At 39.4% G+C, this 16,701-nt stretch overlaps 1 protein-coding gene across 5 annotated transcripts in view; it reads left to right on the top strand.

The window, feature by feature from the left end:
• CCSER2 (coiled-coil serine rich protein 2) overlaps positions 1–13,673 on the top strand; it is a 58,215-nt gene extending 44,542 nt beyond the window's left edge. For 3 of the 5 annotated variants that reach the window (XM_042457423.1, XM_042457424.1, XM_042457425.1), the window contains exon 11: positions 11,837–13,673. In XM_042457423.1, the coding sequence (XP_042313357.1) occupies positions 11,837–12,652 (816 nt within the window). In that variant the 3' untranslated portion in view covers positions 12,653–13,673. Of the gene's footprint in view, positions 1–3,491; positions 3,551–11,836 lie in introns of all 5 variants that reach the window. The other 2 variants (XM_042457427.1, XM_042457426.1) reach the window with 2 other exon arrangements.
• The last annotated feature ends 3,028 nt before the right edge of the window (positions 13,674–16,701 follow it).

The following is a 16,701-nucleotide window of genomic DNA, read 5'->3' as shown; positions in this document are numbered from 1 at the left end:
ATAGAGGGCAGGCAGGAGATGCCTCATCATGAGTCAAAATCAACTCGAAGGCAGATAACAACAACTAGTAGACAGAAGACTTTTATTTAGTTAAGTTCAATAATATCCAAAATCTACAAAGCAATGATACCTTTATTCAGACAACCAAAATGCACAAAATACTTGATGCAGTCTTTTGAAGCTCTGTTGACTTCTTCATCAAGGAAAGGTGTTAAAAATCACACAGGAGAGAAAAATTATAAAATGACGATGTTAGGTACAGAACTGCATTTTCTCAAGGTGTTGTTGTTATGTTGTTCTGTAGAGGGATATCTAAGCAAGCAGGCAGTGACCTCACAAAGGATGGAGGTATCTTGGATGTCAAAAGAAGTAACTTTTTGTATTGCTAATGGAAAATTCAATGTTTATCTACATTTTACTAGGAATAATCTCTTTATTTAAAGTTCTCTAACAGCTGATCTAGATACTAAACTGATGGTAATAGGTCTTTGCAATTAACTCTGACAATTGGCTTTCATGGGAACACTGATAATCCTCTGTTAGAAAGAATTACCCAGAACGCTAATGGTTCATTGTTCTGAAGATCACAGTAGCCTTGAAACTAGTGTAGTATAAGAATAGGAATGTACATATTGCATCATCTATGCAGAATCCCATTTTGCCCTCTTTATCCCACTTCTAGATTTAGGAAATACCCCAGCATCAGTAGAAAAAAACCTCCCACATGAGTTCTTAATTGAACTCATAAAAAAATATTAGGATAAGTGGTCAGCATTTTTCATGAGTGAGATTCATGGTGCAATCCATTACACATTTATTCAGATCCTCCATTGATTTCACTGGACTTATTTCTGGGTAAGTGAGAGCCTGTACAGACCGGCGGCTGGGGGTGGCGTGGGGGCGTGGCATACATACGCTGGCCACCCTACAGCAGCAGCATATTGCATGCTCAACTGCATGGTGAGGGGGCATCGCAGGACTCCATTGGCGCAGCATTTAAATACGCTGCACCAAAGGAACACCGAGAAGCTACCGCTGCCATGGCTAGAGCACTCTTTCCTCAGTGCGAAAAGGAGCTGCTTTTTGTGGCTTCTTTTTGCACCGCAGAAATGCCAGATTGGGGCCGTGATCTGGTCTCTGTGGCCCCAATCTGGCAAGGAAAGGGGCATCACGGAGCTGCTTTGTTGAGCCCCTGAGTGTAGGTTCATAGCCGCAGTGTATCTGGATACGTACCATTAAATTCAGTAGCACTTCTGAGTAAACATTCATAGTACTGGACTACATTTCTAGGATTTTAAAGAAAGAAGTACGTCTCTGCTTCAGAGTTTAAAATAATTAATGTTACTGATGGCAACTTAGAGAACATATTAAGCTTAATGTTGTTGCACATTACACTACACGTATGTTTAGAGTCCATTGAGTGTCTGTTAAATGCTCAGAGTCCATTAAGTTCATTAACTTGATTATTCAGGAAAATTACATATGGGAGAGTCACAGCATTGATTGCATCACATCTGGACTAGGCAGAACAACACTGAAGTGCATAATGTTGTTTCGGCCTCTGTATTTTTGACTACTAAAAGTTCTGAATTTCATATTTGTATTATTAGTGCCTAGTGAGCAACTCCTTTGGCTGCTCCAGTCACATAGTTTCATCTGCTTGTAGCAGTGAAGTAGATCACAGGTGAGCAACACATGTCCTATAAGACCTTAGATGTCCCTAGCTGTTTTTGTGACTCACCTCCAAGACAGCGAAAAGTAATAAAGTTATAATGAAAAGAAAATATGGTTAAAATATGAAGACAAGTTGAACACTGCTGAAATACACCTTTTTTTGATAGTGTGACCTGAATTAGTATTTAGTAATAGGCCTTGTTGAATAAGATAATATACTACCAGTTTCAGCAGTTTTCATGGTACATTTTGGCAGCTACAAACCTACTGCAGACTGAATTGATGAAAAATCAAGCTCTGTGTGTGTTTTTTAAAATACAATTAATGTATCAATAATAATCTGCATACTGCAGGGATTGTCTTAGATCTTGTTCAAAGATGGGCAAGCATTCTACAGAGTTCTGCCAACTGCTTTCATGTTGTAGCAGATCACACAAAAGCACACTATTCATTGGGACCACGGTAGTCTGAATATCACCTGTGTTGCTTTTGGTTACCCAGGAAGCCAACAAGATTTGTTGTGCTGCTGCAGCTAATGAAACAGCAAAGTCAGGGAGAAGGGGGAGAATTCTGCAGATATGTGGATGTTTTGGCCATGTTTTTTTCTGCATCGGATATTATCTTGCCCTGGCTATTATATATTTAAACCAGGGCAAGGACTCATGTGGCCCTCCAGATATCATTGAGCTGCAGATCTACCAAATGGTGAGGAATCCTGGGAGTTGTAGCTAATCATCGTGAGATCCACATGGTTCCCACCTGTGGTGTGGAGCATGATCTGGAGTTTAGCCATTCTGACCCATTTGCCTGAAAGCTTTGTCCTTGATATGAAAAATCATATGTGTGTATTTTCAGTCTCTCTAAGACTGTGGCTGTGATGTGCAGAGACAAGATGATGCAAGCAAGAAAAGGAAAATTTTATATAATTCTGTTATAAAAATGGGAAGAGAATTGGAAATTAGGCAGAATAGATGTGGTTTTAGAAGATCATGAATATGGAAATACTCTGTCTCATGTAAAGGGGAAAACCTCCCCAAAGGAATGTAGATTATAAAAACTTTGAGGAGGCTTTATGATAGACTGTGGACAAAAATGGTGAGATAACAAGTTAAATCAAATATCTGTGTGCTGATGGAAACCTTCTAATGATCATATTAATTTAAATACTGAGAACCTGATAAAGGTGAGTAGAAATTAGATGTCTGATTAGTTGCTTTTACATTTATCCTTCTGAAATTCAGGAGTACACATGCACATCGGAACTGAAGCTATACTCAGAGTGGATAGATACATGTACCTCATCATATACATAAAAGAGAGGGTACACTTTTGTCACGGCAATTGCTCATTGTTGCGTCTTAGTCCTCTGACATCATTGTCCTTGTCTTTTTCTTGTCTCTGCTTTCCATTTTGCTATTGGCAAGGAGTTGAGGAGTTAGTCCATTACTTCTATGATAAAGCGTGGTACAGTACAACTTCAGATTTCTTCTCATCTCCTCCTTCCACTTCTTCACTATTGTGTCTGCTTCCTGCATGGTGCATGTATGTCAAAAGTTGTGCATGCAGCTGCCTTTTTTGCTCCATGCCTCACATCTATTAATAGGGAAAGGCTACTCTGTAGTAATTGAAATCAAGGTCATGGTTTCATTTTACCTGTTGATAAGTAAGCTAATTGTCACATTTTCATGCCTGTAATTTTTTTCTCTACATCTTGGCATCAAGCTGTATGTGAAACTGCAAGGCATTTAGAAAAAAATTCTGGTTTATTATGTGTGTCTTAAGTAGTGATTCTCTTCATTTAATTTTTTGCTATTGAGCACCCCGCAACAACTCATGTAGAACGAGTCTTCACCAGATGCTGCTATATTGTGGCAGGGTATGTTGGGTCTTTTCTAATTAGTATGTCTAGAGAAACCTGGTAACATATTCTAGAAGCTGCAATTGCTGTTTAATTGTCTCTGTTTGCAATGTTGTGGTGCAAAATATAACTAAAGCTCAAGTGACATTTTGTATTTTGTGTCAACTGACTTTGGTTACACAGCGGAAGCTATTCTAGGTGTTCAAAGCATTTTACATATGTCACTCTTTACAACATCCTTGTAAAGAAGGCTGGTATTTGTATCAATAGTAGTAATGGGAAGGAGTTAAGAGTGAAGGAACAGGCAATAAATGCATGCAATAAATGATATTTCAGCTGTGACATATTTGCTTACAACTCATTCTTTTAATGACCAATCAAGATTGGCCTCACAAGCACTTTATTGAGGAAAAGCCCGATCAAACAGTTTAACGAGTACCTATATAATTTCATGCAAGTCACTCTAGACATATTCATGTTGGTGAATATCAAGGTGAAAGTAATGCATTGAGATAAAACCAATTAAAACTCACTTCATTTTAACTATTTCAGTCATGGTTTCTCCTCTTTCCTGCTTTGCTTCTTTCAGTGATTCCAGCAAGATGGGTTACACATAGCAAATAAATGGCAACAAGTCTTCAAATACTAAATAAGTAAACATAGGTCTCTTAGTTACACACATAGTAACTTGCTTGTATCATAGTGAAGTATATATTAATATAATCTTGATCACAGATCAAAGAGGTATTCAGGAACACTTTCTCTTGATATTCATAGGAATGAGTTGGAATTTCAGTGGCTAGTTTGGAATACTTATTAAGCTGGAACAGAGACAGGTCTTTTGCTCCCTGCTCAGATCCCTTATGCTCCTTCCTTTGTGCTCTGATGAGTGTAGAAGAGAATAAAATAAAAATCCTACAAGTCAAAAGTATATACATATAGTTGTGCAAATAGAGCCATTCCCTTAGAATGAAGTTGTTTTTATTGTACATTTCTCTTTGATATGCTCCTTTTATCTATTGTTGTAAGTGTTGCTCCATGGATCTAAACTGGTGGTGTTTATTTAATGCAGTGGTCTCCAGACTTTTTCAGGCTACTGCCCCCTTTCCTTCTGGGTGGCACACACAGACCCAGCACATATTTTTTGATATTAGGCCTTCTGTTCTCCCTGTAGTCGTGCTGACCATATAACCACACAATTGTCTCTGATAATACTGGCTTCCTCGGTTTATCAATGGAGATGAGCACTGCCTCCTACAATTGGACACAAGTAGACAGTCTTGTCAGGGGAAAACCTTTACCTTTTCTACTTCAAAACAACCACACTTGGTTGCTGCTCTCTTTGTACCCTGTCACTTTGGGAGCAGAAACCAAGCAGTTGGCTGAGCAGCGACCAAAAAGCTGCTTGCTTGTATCAGCCTTTCAGCTGAGGTCAGTGCAGGAGAGGGGCTTCTTGGTGGCTGTTTGACTGGCTGCTCAGTCACTGCTCCCTTTGCGCCCTGTCATCCTGAGAGCAGCAACTGAGCAGCTGGCTGAGCAGTGATGGAGAAGCCTCTCGTCCGTGCCAGCCTTGCAGTAAAGGCCAGTGTGGGCAAGAGGCTTTTTGTTTGCTGCTCAGGCAGCTGCTCAGATGCTGCTCCCAGGGTGTCCAGGCGCAAGTGAGAAGCTTCTCACTAGAGAGGAGGGACTCTCAATCCTTCATCAGGGCAGAGAAAGGTGCAGCCAATGTGTGTGTAGGAGGTTTACAGAGGCCACATGCTCTGGACTGGAGACTGGTGTGGGTCAGAAAGGCAAGGATTTTAACTACAGGAGCTGCTCCAAGACAAAGGACTCTTTCCAAGAATCAAGCACAGATGTTCCTTCCTCAGAGACATGTCTTCCCCACACAGCTTCAAATGTCCACTCCCACAAAAAAAATTGTTTCTTCTGCTACCTCTTCTCAGCCTGTCTGATGAAAGAAAGCAGGAACAGCAGTGCAACTTCATCCTGCTAGCCAGGTCCCAGTAAAGTTCACAAAGCTCAGGCAGGGTTCCAAATTTGAAAGCTCCTTTTTGCCACCACTTCTCCCCCATCACCATGTATTCTAACTCCAGTCTATTCCAAAATGGTGCCCCTCTGAGCCACAGAAGTAATGCCATGTGCCAAAGCCTTGCACAGCTTTCCCAATTGCCACTACTTATGAACGATACTGGTAGGGGATGGGCAGGCAAAGAGCAGGAGGCACGACCACGCAAAATGATCAGCGAGGCTGTGTGGTGGATTTCTGGGGACCTTGAAAAGAAGTTTAATGCAATCCTCATCCCCACTATGGTCCTAAAGACTTCTGGCTCTCCTTGTCTTTCCTGCACACCAATACTTTGACTGAAGCCCCGCCCCCCCACTGTCCCCTTTTCCCCCTCACTGTCGCCCCTACTGCCTCCATTCTACTTCACCACCCCCCTGGATCCTGCCACTGCCCCAGGGGAGGCATATTGCCCACTTTGAGAATCACTGATTTAATGCATAAATGGAGGATAATTTTAGGAATTTGTGAAAGAGAAGAAAGGCTCTTCAGTAGAAGTGATGAATTGTACTTCTACCCTAATTATCCAGTAATTCTCTACCCTAATGATGCACTCACAATTGTTTGGTGTTTGGAAAGTTTTTTTTTTTTTAAAATATTTGGGGGGTGGGCTGGGCGGGGTCGGGTCAATATTCCTTAATTTTTCTTAATGTATTTATTTATTTATTTATTTATTTATTTGGAGTATTTATACCCCACTCTTGAGCCAAAAAGGCTCTCAGAGTGGCTTACGAATTGTTACTTAGACAGGCCCCTGCCCTCAGGCTTACAATCTTAAAAGAAAGAAAGAAAGAAAGACAAGACACAAAAGGAGAAAGAAATGGCAGTGGAGAAAGGGATCAGGTCCAGTCTTCTTCCCTTCCGAGGGTTGGACCATGGCAGATGAACTGGAGGGAGGGCCCTTTTTGTTAAGAAAGCCTGGTCCCAGTAATAGCAAACTATGGCGGGTTACAAACGGCCCTCAAGGGGCCGTTTTCCCACCGCCGCCATTCGCTGCATAGGGAAGCCCCAGCGGCCAGACCGCGAGGCTTCCCCGTGCAGCGAAAAAGGAGCGCTGAAATGGCGCTCCTTTTCGAAATGGGGAAGTGGCGCCGCGAGGGGCAGAGCGCGCCCTCGTAGCGTCACTTCCACCGCGACATGTCTGGATGCACAGCGTCCAAGATGTCAAAATGGCAGCGCCCATGTGGATGGGCGCTGCCATAAAGTCTGCACTCTGTGCGGACTGGCAGGAAGGGCCGTGAGGAAGGTAAGAACCTTCCTAATCCTAATACGGCCCTTCTTAAACCTAGTATGCATGGAGCGCATACTTTATGGCAGGGAATGTGTCATCTGAATGGTATGCCCCAAACATAGCCAGAATCCGTGTCATTTGGGCTGTGTGTTTTGGCCAGTGCTGCATGTACATTGGTGTACTTTGGAATTATCTGCAGCTGTTTAAATAAAAAACATATATGAGGAATGTAGGAGCTTTTATGAGTTCTTACAGAGGTAAATACATGAATGTCTGCCCCTTTCCTGTTAGGAAACACATTGTGTACCTGAAGTATGAGTTACACTAGAGTATATATGTCGGGTAGTGTATTTGTTACACATGTTGCTGAAGTTTAGAAACAATTTGTTACACATGTTGCTGAGATTTAAAAACAATGGATTATATTGTAGAATGAATTTGTTTTCTCTTGCTTTTGAAGTAGTTTTACATGCTTGAGAAAATATAAATGGGAAGTAGAGAGAGCATTGAGATTTTGAATCTTTAAGAGGTGGATGCAGGAAGTCAGAAAGGTTATGTTTCGCAGGGTTTCAAAGAGAATATAGAAGCAGTCTAGCTATAAAGTAGGATTTAGAGCTGCAGAACAGTGTTTCATAGCACCAAATTAGATATATGTCTAAAAATAACATTTCCATAAATTTTGGAGCATTGGGGGGGGGGGCTAAATAGATTTTGGCAAAAATTTAAATAATATGTACTTTTCTGAACTTTTTCCTGTAATAATATAGAAAACATTATTTATAATTTAGTGTATGGAAATGCAATTTGGCAAATGTATGAAATGTAGATTGTACCCACTTACTTGGAAGTTAACCTGATTTAGCGCAAAGAAGATTATCTCTGAGTAGACAGAAATGTTATGGAGTAGCCCTGTGTCTGTCCAGTCAGAAGTGAGACTCACACTGTTTAGTAGGGATATGCTGTGTTAAATTATTCTTTGCCGCAAGGGAGGACAGATCACTTCCTGCTGCCAAGCATCTTCAAATAAACCCTTTGAAAATGCTGCCAAATGTTTTCAAAAAGGTCATGCAGAAGGGAGAAAGCCTCTGGCAGCAGGACAGGAATGAGATCTCCATGGTCTGCTTCTGCACAACAGTGAGACTGTGAGGTGGGGAAGCCAAAAAAGAGACAAGAGCTTATAGCCTTCTAGGATCCTCTCCTGTTTCCCACACGCACTCACCTACTTGCAGTGCTTCCAGCTCACTTACTGGCAATGTGGGGAGGATCAGGGTGAGAATCAGGGAGGCTATTGTGTCACCACCTGTGTTCTATTAGCTGATTGACAATGATGCAGACTCATCATTGTGTGTTTACTATCATAGAGCTGGAACAGACCGCAAGGACCATCCAGTCGAAATGATGATCCTCACTGATGGGCTACACCCTACTTACCTGGCTTTGGGGGGGCAGGACTATGTGAGTCTAGTGTGGGGGTGAGTGAGAGTAGTCCTCTACCCTGTTTGATGACTGGAGGAGGGAGCAAGGAAGGTGCTTGAGAATAATTTCCCTCATTAGGGTTTCCAGCCACTCAAAAGTCCCTTTTCTCGTTCTTCTTCCTCCCAAGAATTTGAATATCCTTTCCATCCCTGCTCTGCAGATCACTACACACAAGATTACTTTATTCATTTTGTTTAAAAAATAACAATTTTATCCAGCAAGACAGGGCAAGATGTCTCCCAATCTGCAGCAGAGTGTCTTGCCTCAGCTGATTGATGGTAGTAATGAACTGGTTGATTTCAAAGGGCAGCAGAGCCAAAATCCTTGTTATGGTACCTCAACATGAGACTGAAGGTGATCAGAAAAATGGAAGGAAAATTCATAAGCACAAAGGCCTTATATATTACTCGCATGAAGATGGCAGCATCTTCTAGGTGGTGAAAAACAGATCTTGGGTAGGAGTTTGTATATGTACACAGGCATTACCATGCTGTAATGCTGTACATTGTCCCACATTAAAATATTAGCAGACTACATTTTGAATAGAGCTTGTATTTAAAAAATCCCACTCATTCAAAAAAAGAAATTATGAGGTTCTCAACAGTGTTCCCCCTCCCAAATTTCACCCTTTATCTTTATATTTTTTAGAAAGCCCATGAAGGCAGGGGGCTATTCCAGATATTTTTCAGCTTCACCACCCTGCAGTTTTCACATCTCTTTTTATGACTTTATCTGTATGGTAGTGTTGATATGGTTTGTATTTTCACAAGTTACCAATATTATTATTAGGGCAAATGTTGCATTCTGCTTTTCTGTATATTATTCCATGACTTTCTAGATTATCAGTGAGGAAAGGAGTTAGGAAGGCAGCAGCTTATTTTTCAACTCCTTCTATGCTGTATGTCAGATGCTGAGTTTGTGCAAGGGAAGACATCCCTTGAGAATTTAGGTGGCTGATCTGGGAGCACCTTTCTTCCTGATATAGTTACTGCTCACCTGTGGAAATAGAAGTGTGTCGCCTAAACTGGCCCTTTCTTCTCCCTGCTTGACAAACAGTTCAACATACCTGCTAGGTTCCATTTTTTCTTCCCTTTTCACTGTTTGGTTGTCCTCCTGCTTTAAAATCTTGCATAAGCATTTACCTATGCATGTGCTTTATTGTGTACCCATATTCCTCTTTCCTACTGCCACCGATGTTACTAATTTATGGTTGTTTTGTGGGTGTGTGTTTAAAAAAAAATCAAAGTTTCTGGAAAACAGTATGTTTTCTTTCTGATAATCTTTGTAGTCTATCCCCACCCCCAAAACTGACTACAGTCACCAATCTACAACTGTGGTAAGTCCCCTAGCATCACATATACCCAGGTGGATTAAATATATTGATAGTAGTACATTTGTTCTTTTCCATTGATAAGTTCTAAATATATACATTGGTAAATCTGCTGCTTTAATGCCATAATTACGCTTATGATTACATGCCACATTAACTACTTTTTGATACATTCCAGATACTAGATTTCTGGAAAATCTAGAGCTAGGGGATAATGGTATACTAGTTTGCATTGAATGATGCAGTCTACAACTCAAAATCAAAATTAATTTCAAAGACAGGTTCATATTTCTTAAATCACTAAACTTAAATATTTTAGGACTGGAGTAGATGGGCATAAACAAGTGGCTTGAGTCCACTCTGGCCAGAAGGGAGTCAGAACCCTGCTGACCATATGGCCCTCTCCCAAGGCAGGCCATGCACACAGGGGCTTACTGACACCGCCAGGATTTGTTTTATCATGGCTCCTTTTGGCTGCAGTCTTAAGGACCAGAGCGTGACTTCAGTGCAGCTTCCAGCCACTTTGGAGGTGTACGTTGTTTAATTTTGACTGTCTGTTTCACCCCATAGTGGATAAATAAAAAAAGACAACGAGTGCCAGTAATTGCATTGGTAAAAATGATAAAAAAAACTTTATATAAAATGAAATTGACATAATGCTTTATTTAACCCACTACTACCAGCTCCAGGTGCCCACCAAATGTGTTAGATTTTGCTCCTATCAGCCCCAATTGGCATGGCCAAGAAGCAGGAGTAATGGGAGCTGTAGTCCCAAGCATTTGGAGGGTATCAGTTTGGGAAAGGCTTCAGTTCTCCAAGATTTCAAGAAGAGATCTTACCCAAGTCTGCTGTCTCTGAGACGTTTGGCAAGCATGGGTCATTATACCCCACTCTTCAACTATGAGTGGTTCTTCCTTGTTATCTGCTTTTGGGGAGATGGTGACTGTAGTATAAAATCTCTAATTTCAGAATACATATTATATTATTAAAAATCTATTTGAACTTGTTAACCTAATTAGGATAACCATATAATCAAGCTTTCACTCCATCTCAACTTCTGAAGAAAAGTAAGTCTTTGAAATGCACTGTGAAGGATCATCTCAAACTCAAATTTGAAAAATATTTTTTGTCCTCAAATGCTCAGAATGACATTAATAGCTTTAGCATATGAATATTAATCAGAATCTTAAAAGTAATTTTTCATTCATATTTGTGTGTTGTCAAGTTGTCTTGTCTGTAAAATTATTCCTTCTCAGGTATTAAAAAAAGTTTATTTTATCAATTATCCTATTGTGGCAAAATTGCTTGATCAAGCTACCGTATATACTCGACTATAGGTCAAGAAGTTTATGCCCAAAAATTGATCTTAAAATCATGGGTTGTCATATATGGGTCAATAACTGGTACTATTTAGAAAGGTCCTAAAACAAGCAACCCTGATGCCCCACTCTTGGTGCCTTAAGGCATATCTCTCTCTCTCTCTCTCTCTGTGTGTGTGTGTGTGTGTGTGAAAGAAGTTCCCAGTCCAATTTGCAAGCCTTTTCTTCCCATGTAAGAAACTCCTCATTTAAGGCCACTTGCTTCCCTCTCCAGTCTGATTTGCAAGTCTCCTTTTCCCATGGAAAAATCAACTCATTTAACCCAATTGCTTCCCTCCCCAATCTGATTTGCAAGTCTCTTCTTCCCATGGAAAAAAACACCTCATTTAACACCACTTGCTTCCCTTCTCAATCTGATGTTAAAATCTCTCTAGCACCTGGGAATTGATGTTAGATGGTTGGGAGAAGTCCAAAAAAGGAGAAGGAAGGATGAAAGTGGTATTTCCCCCTTTCCATCCTTTGTTATAGCCACCTAAGTTTTACCATCAACTTATCCATGGGTCATATCAAAATCCGTGAATTTGACCCTGAAACCTTCTTTCAGTTTGTAGATGAGGTCGACTTGTACAAGAGTATATATGGTACTTACTAGTTTTTGCTACAGTTATCAATAAATGTTTCTCTGTGTTTCATGATTCATTTGGGATTGCTGAATTTTATTCCTTTGCTCTTGCACCTGTCTGGAATGTATTTTCACCTGTCTTTGGTATGCAGACCTTAATGCAGAAGCTGGGTTTCTAAGCACTATTACTGAGCAATGTGCCTTATATTCATTTTGACTGATTTTTTAACCTTATCTATTGTTATGTAACTTTATCTCCTGTAGCCTCAAATACTACAGCCTTCCAGTCTCCTTCCCCGTTTCACAGACCTCGTCCAGGGAAAACTAACAAAAACACCACACATCGCGGCCCACAGTGAACATCCCAGTGAAGACGAACATAAACATGGCCATGAATTTCAACATGCTGCAAATGGCTCCTACACCAATAGCCAAGATGAACTGAGCACTTTAAACACACAAATTAATGAAAAGTCAGAGGAAAGTGCACATTCTATCAAGAATGTTAAAGTGAGAGAAAAACCTAAAGATCTGACTGGCAGAAAAATGAATACACTACATTCTTATCCCTTTTCTTCCCAATCATTTACTCAAGTGAATGCTCGAGGAGTGCAAAGCAAACTAGTTCTAAAAAGCAGTTGCTCACAAACTAACCAGGCTTCCCCGCCAAAGACTTCAAGAGCTACCAAATTCTCAAAGCAGAATGCTTTAGTGCCTCCTTCCATACCTGTTGCAGAAGCAGCATCTTCAAATAGCTCCTCTGCTTCAAAACATCCTGAGTTACTGCCACCAAGCAGCCCAGCACAACTGCAGTCAGCATCCAGCCAGCGTGATCTAAGTAGTAAGAGCCAGAGAATCTCTAAACTTCGTCCTCCATCCATTTCCTTTAAGCCTAAGCAAGTAACAAACCCAAAAGTCATGATACCTCCTGTGCATCAGAACATCTCATCACAGACAAACCACTCCAGGCAAATAACGGAAGCAAAGGAAAATATGCAACTTCAAGATTCAAGTGTCCAGTCCAGTGACCGTGTGAGTTCTAATCGGCATTCCCGCCTCCCTAAACCAAAGACATATTGAAATATGGTTTGCATATGCATATTTCAATGCCCTGCATTGTGAAGCTGCCTACCATCATCCTTTCTTCTCTTAATCATGACTCTTGGTCAAAAGCACATAAGCACTGAATGCTGCATTTCCTCTGGTACATACTTATACCTGTTCTAATCTCTCTTAATTTTGTGTCATCTAGAAATGTGTATAATTTCTTCAAAACATGGTCTATAAATGCCTTCTCCCACTCATTGCATTGAAAGATATCTTGGCTTAATAGTAAAGTTTGCAGTGATAACTGGTTACCAAACAATTTTTCTGAGTGGGACACACTGCTTGCTGGTAAATTTATTCACATTAGTTTGGAACACTGAATAATAATAATTGGCTAAGGCTACATTTGGGGGGGGGGGCTGGCTTATTTAATTATAAATTATGGACAAATTAGTCAGAGCTGGCCTTTTTTATCTTAATCCTCAGCCATAATTCTGACTCTGACTCTCAGAAGCCTATGCAAAATGCTCTATTTATAACAGCACCCAACCCTAGACTTCCTAAAGGAGGTATGCTTAGTGTTTAGTTGAGTCTTTCTCCTTTCCTTTTTATTTTTGGCGAGGGTAATCTCCAGATTGCTCTTTGCTTCTTTGATCTATATTCACTATTCACAAGTGGCAAACAAAATTTCACAGGGTGAAATGGATTTTAATTTTATTTAAGTATCAGCTATTCATGTCTTGTAGATAACCTGTGAAATGCAATTGTATTCTACAGGTATTGTGGTATAAATGAAAACTAGTTTTTAGGATACATGTCCTAAATCTTTTTTTCATATAGACTGTTGTAAAATAGTATGTGATGTGACTCTGGGAATAATGGCTCCATGTTCATAACAATTGTTCCTTTTAGAGATTAACTTAATTGTGACATTATTTATTGATCTCTGTTGCTCTTGCAAGTCTCAAGAAGCCAACTTGAAATATTTGCACAAACGTTTGCCATACATGTAGGGATTTGAAACTATTTTTTGTAATAAAATTTAAAACATGCACACATTCTCTCTCTCTGTCTCTCTCTCTCTGAGAATCTTTAAGAGTCTTAAGAGCAGAACAGAAATTTTATATTTCAGGAATTAGTATTACTGCTTTTCTGATTAACTAAAATAGAAAGTGAAATGTGACTGATAAACAAGAAAATCTTTTAAAGACACGCTGTGTGAAGAACTTTGTAGTCAGATATTCATGTCACAAAGTATACAGAATCACAACTTAAATATGCAGTGAAATTTTCAAAGAGACAAAATCAGACACCACAAAATGAAACACAAATACCTGTTAAACATGTGTCCAAGTCTTTCTTTGATACCAGCTGGAGAATGGTTAGAAATGGCACTCTCAAATGCTGCCCTTTGTAATATTAAGTGAAGCAAATGTGAGGGCACCATAGTGGTGGGTTTGAACCAGTGATAAAAGAATGTCAGGTAAAGCATTTGTTGCTTTATGTCTTCTTAAGACAAGCATAGCTACCTCCCTCAAAAGGGATATTGAAGATCCATCTATACAGTGGACCCTTCTCATCTGCAGGGATTCGTTTCAGCTCCTCCCCCATATTATTCAGTACTTAGTGACATGTGCTTCCACATCAGCACATCCATGAGCACATGCCACCATTGAAAAATATGGGGCATGGCAGGCCGCAGATGCTTCAGTCCACAAATAGCTAGCCCACTGATGCGGTGGACCCACTGTTTACCAAACTTAGTCCATTAAGTCATAGGACTGAACAAAAGCTTTTTCTACAGGTAGCTACCTTCATGTCACTAAAATTTGTGAGGACATGCAGTAAAACATTCTTGGTTGCTACTCTCAGCTGTGGAATACAGATTCATGAAGAATCAAGTTCATCAAAGTGGCATATGACTTGCAGAGTTCAGTTGCCTCAAAGTGGCCGTTAATGGGGGAAACATGAGGGCTAAGTTTTAAAATGTACAACAGTTTTCTGTTGTGGCATTACTCCCACAAATCTTGGATGTAAATCAGGTATCAACTGAGTTACTGATTCATGCAGTGTAACTAGTGCTGACTAAACTTAACTCTTTTTATATTGAGTCTGTCTGTACAGTTGTGATACAATAATTGTTTAGAACATGTAGTTCCTCCACAGATGTTCTAGTAGCTGTTGTAGCATTTTAAATGAAATAGTATTTTTATTATTATTATTCTGGTTGAAGTCAAAATACGGGTAAGGCCTACTCCTTGAACAACAAATATAACAGGATCCAATAGTATAATGCAATTGGTTCTTAACCATTATCCAATATTTAAACCTTTCTCTAAAAAAAGAGGTTCTTTCTTCATCATCTCCTCCCTTAGGTTCATTCTTTTAAAGAGAAAAAATAGTGTTTTGTAAAGATTCAGGATTGATTTTGTTAAATTCTGTTTCACATTTAGCACTGTTAGGTCACTTTCCATAACACCTTGTAGAGAATTACAGAAAGAGAAAGAGAGAGAGAGAGATCACAAAAATGTATTTGGATGTCACCAAAGGTAAACTGACAAGCTTTTCTTTTGTAAAGGAGCTGTCACCTGCCCAAGGCAAATAGCAGCAGTAAAACCATTTCTAAAATAAAGAACTTGGCATTAGTTTTAAAGAATACACTTGTACTGATTTTTAGGCTATATATTCAAAAGGGAACCATTTAATGTTTCTAGATTTCATGTTATAAAATTATGACTACACTTTAATACAAATAACACTTAATGAGAAGTATGCACTGGAGAATCGTTTTTTTTTTCTTCTTTTCCTTATATTAACTTCAGTAAGTATAGTACTTTATGAAAATAAACTGATTTTCCAAAGAATTTTAGAATTGCAAACCCTATTTTTCTTTAACTGTCAGACTGGCAGTTATGCAAGCTGAGGAAAGTCTAGTAGGCAAATCACATAGCTTGAGCAAGTTGTCAGGGATCACTGCCTCTCTACCTCAAGCAGTTATCTGACAGGAAGCCAAGCTGGGAGATGATTTCTTTTGCCATCATTTATTGGTCTGTCTTTTTAAACAGGATGCAAAAACTTTACCTGAAAATGCCTGTATCAAAGAATCTAATGTATGTTTAGAAAGTTCAGAGTAAGAAATGAAAGCTTTTGTTTAGCTAATGAGAGATTTGACACAGGTTTCATTATAGTTTATAAGAAGTGTTTTGTGGAATGCCAGGCTTTCAGTGAGACTCCAATAGGTGTAAGTACATATTTCAAATAATATGAATACTTAAAGTGAAGAAATATGATTTAGTACTCGTAGAGACAATTCTTTTAAATGCCTGTGTTAAACAGTTGGGACTTGGTTTATATTTAGGTTTTTAAAACGTTTGCATTTTATCCTCTTTGGATTCTCCTACATTATGCAATAATTCCTAAAGTATTAAACTAGTCCTTAAAGGTGTGTAATTAAAATACTGATCTTTTAATAGATGCGAAAGCAGAGCAGAACTAATTTGCACTTTAAACGATGAGCTCCATTGTTTGGAGTTGTGCCTAAGTTTAATCTAAGTACCTGTGGTTGAGTTAGTGAAACAGTATTCACTAAGTATTGATGTTAGGATTTGGAAGGGATTTTTTAAGGAAGCTAACCACAGATGATGCAGTTCATGAAATCTTTGTAGCCTCCTCTAGTCCATGCTACAAACTCTTCATTATCTCCCAACATGGTTCATGATAATGCAGCTTCCATGATCCCAAGACTTGGTTTCTCGAAGGTTCGTTATACTAAGCGGCCAGTCACATGACATCCACAATCTCCATAGTGTTGCTGACAATTTGGGAACAATTTGAACTGAAAGAGAAACCTATAAAGATACTGTTGCCAGAATTGAGGCTTATTTTGCAGAGGTTTGTTCTTCACATTTGTATTGTTTAGATATGATTTTTGAAATGTTAATAAGCCAATGTGCAATACTAACCTTCTTCCCTCCCTCCCTCCAACAAAAAAAATGGTTGAATGAATAATTTGTGTACTCAGTGAATATCAAATCTTTCAAGTAGTTCACATATAAACATGCAGTACAAACTCCAAATCCAGC

The sequence above is a fragment of the Sceloporus undulatus genome, chromosome 3 (assembly GCF_019175285.1).
Source record: "Sceloporus undulatus isolate JIND9_A2432 ecotype Alabama chromosome 3, SceUnd_v1.1, whole genome shotgun sequence".
Lineage (NCBI taxonomy): Eukaryota > Metazoa > Chordata > Lepidosauria > Squamata > Phrynosomatidae > Sceloporus > Sceloporus undulatus.
This window is presented reverse-complemented; position numbering and strand designations above follow the sequence as displayed.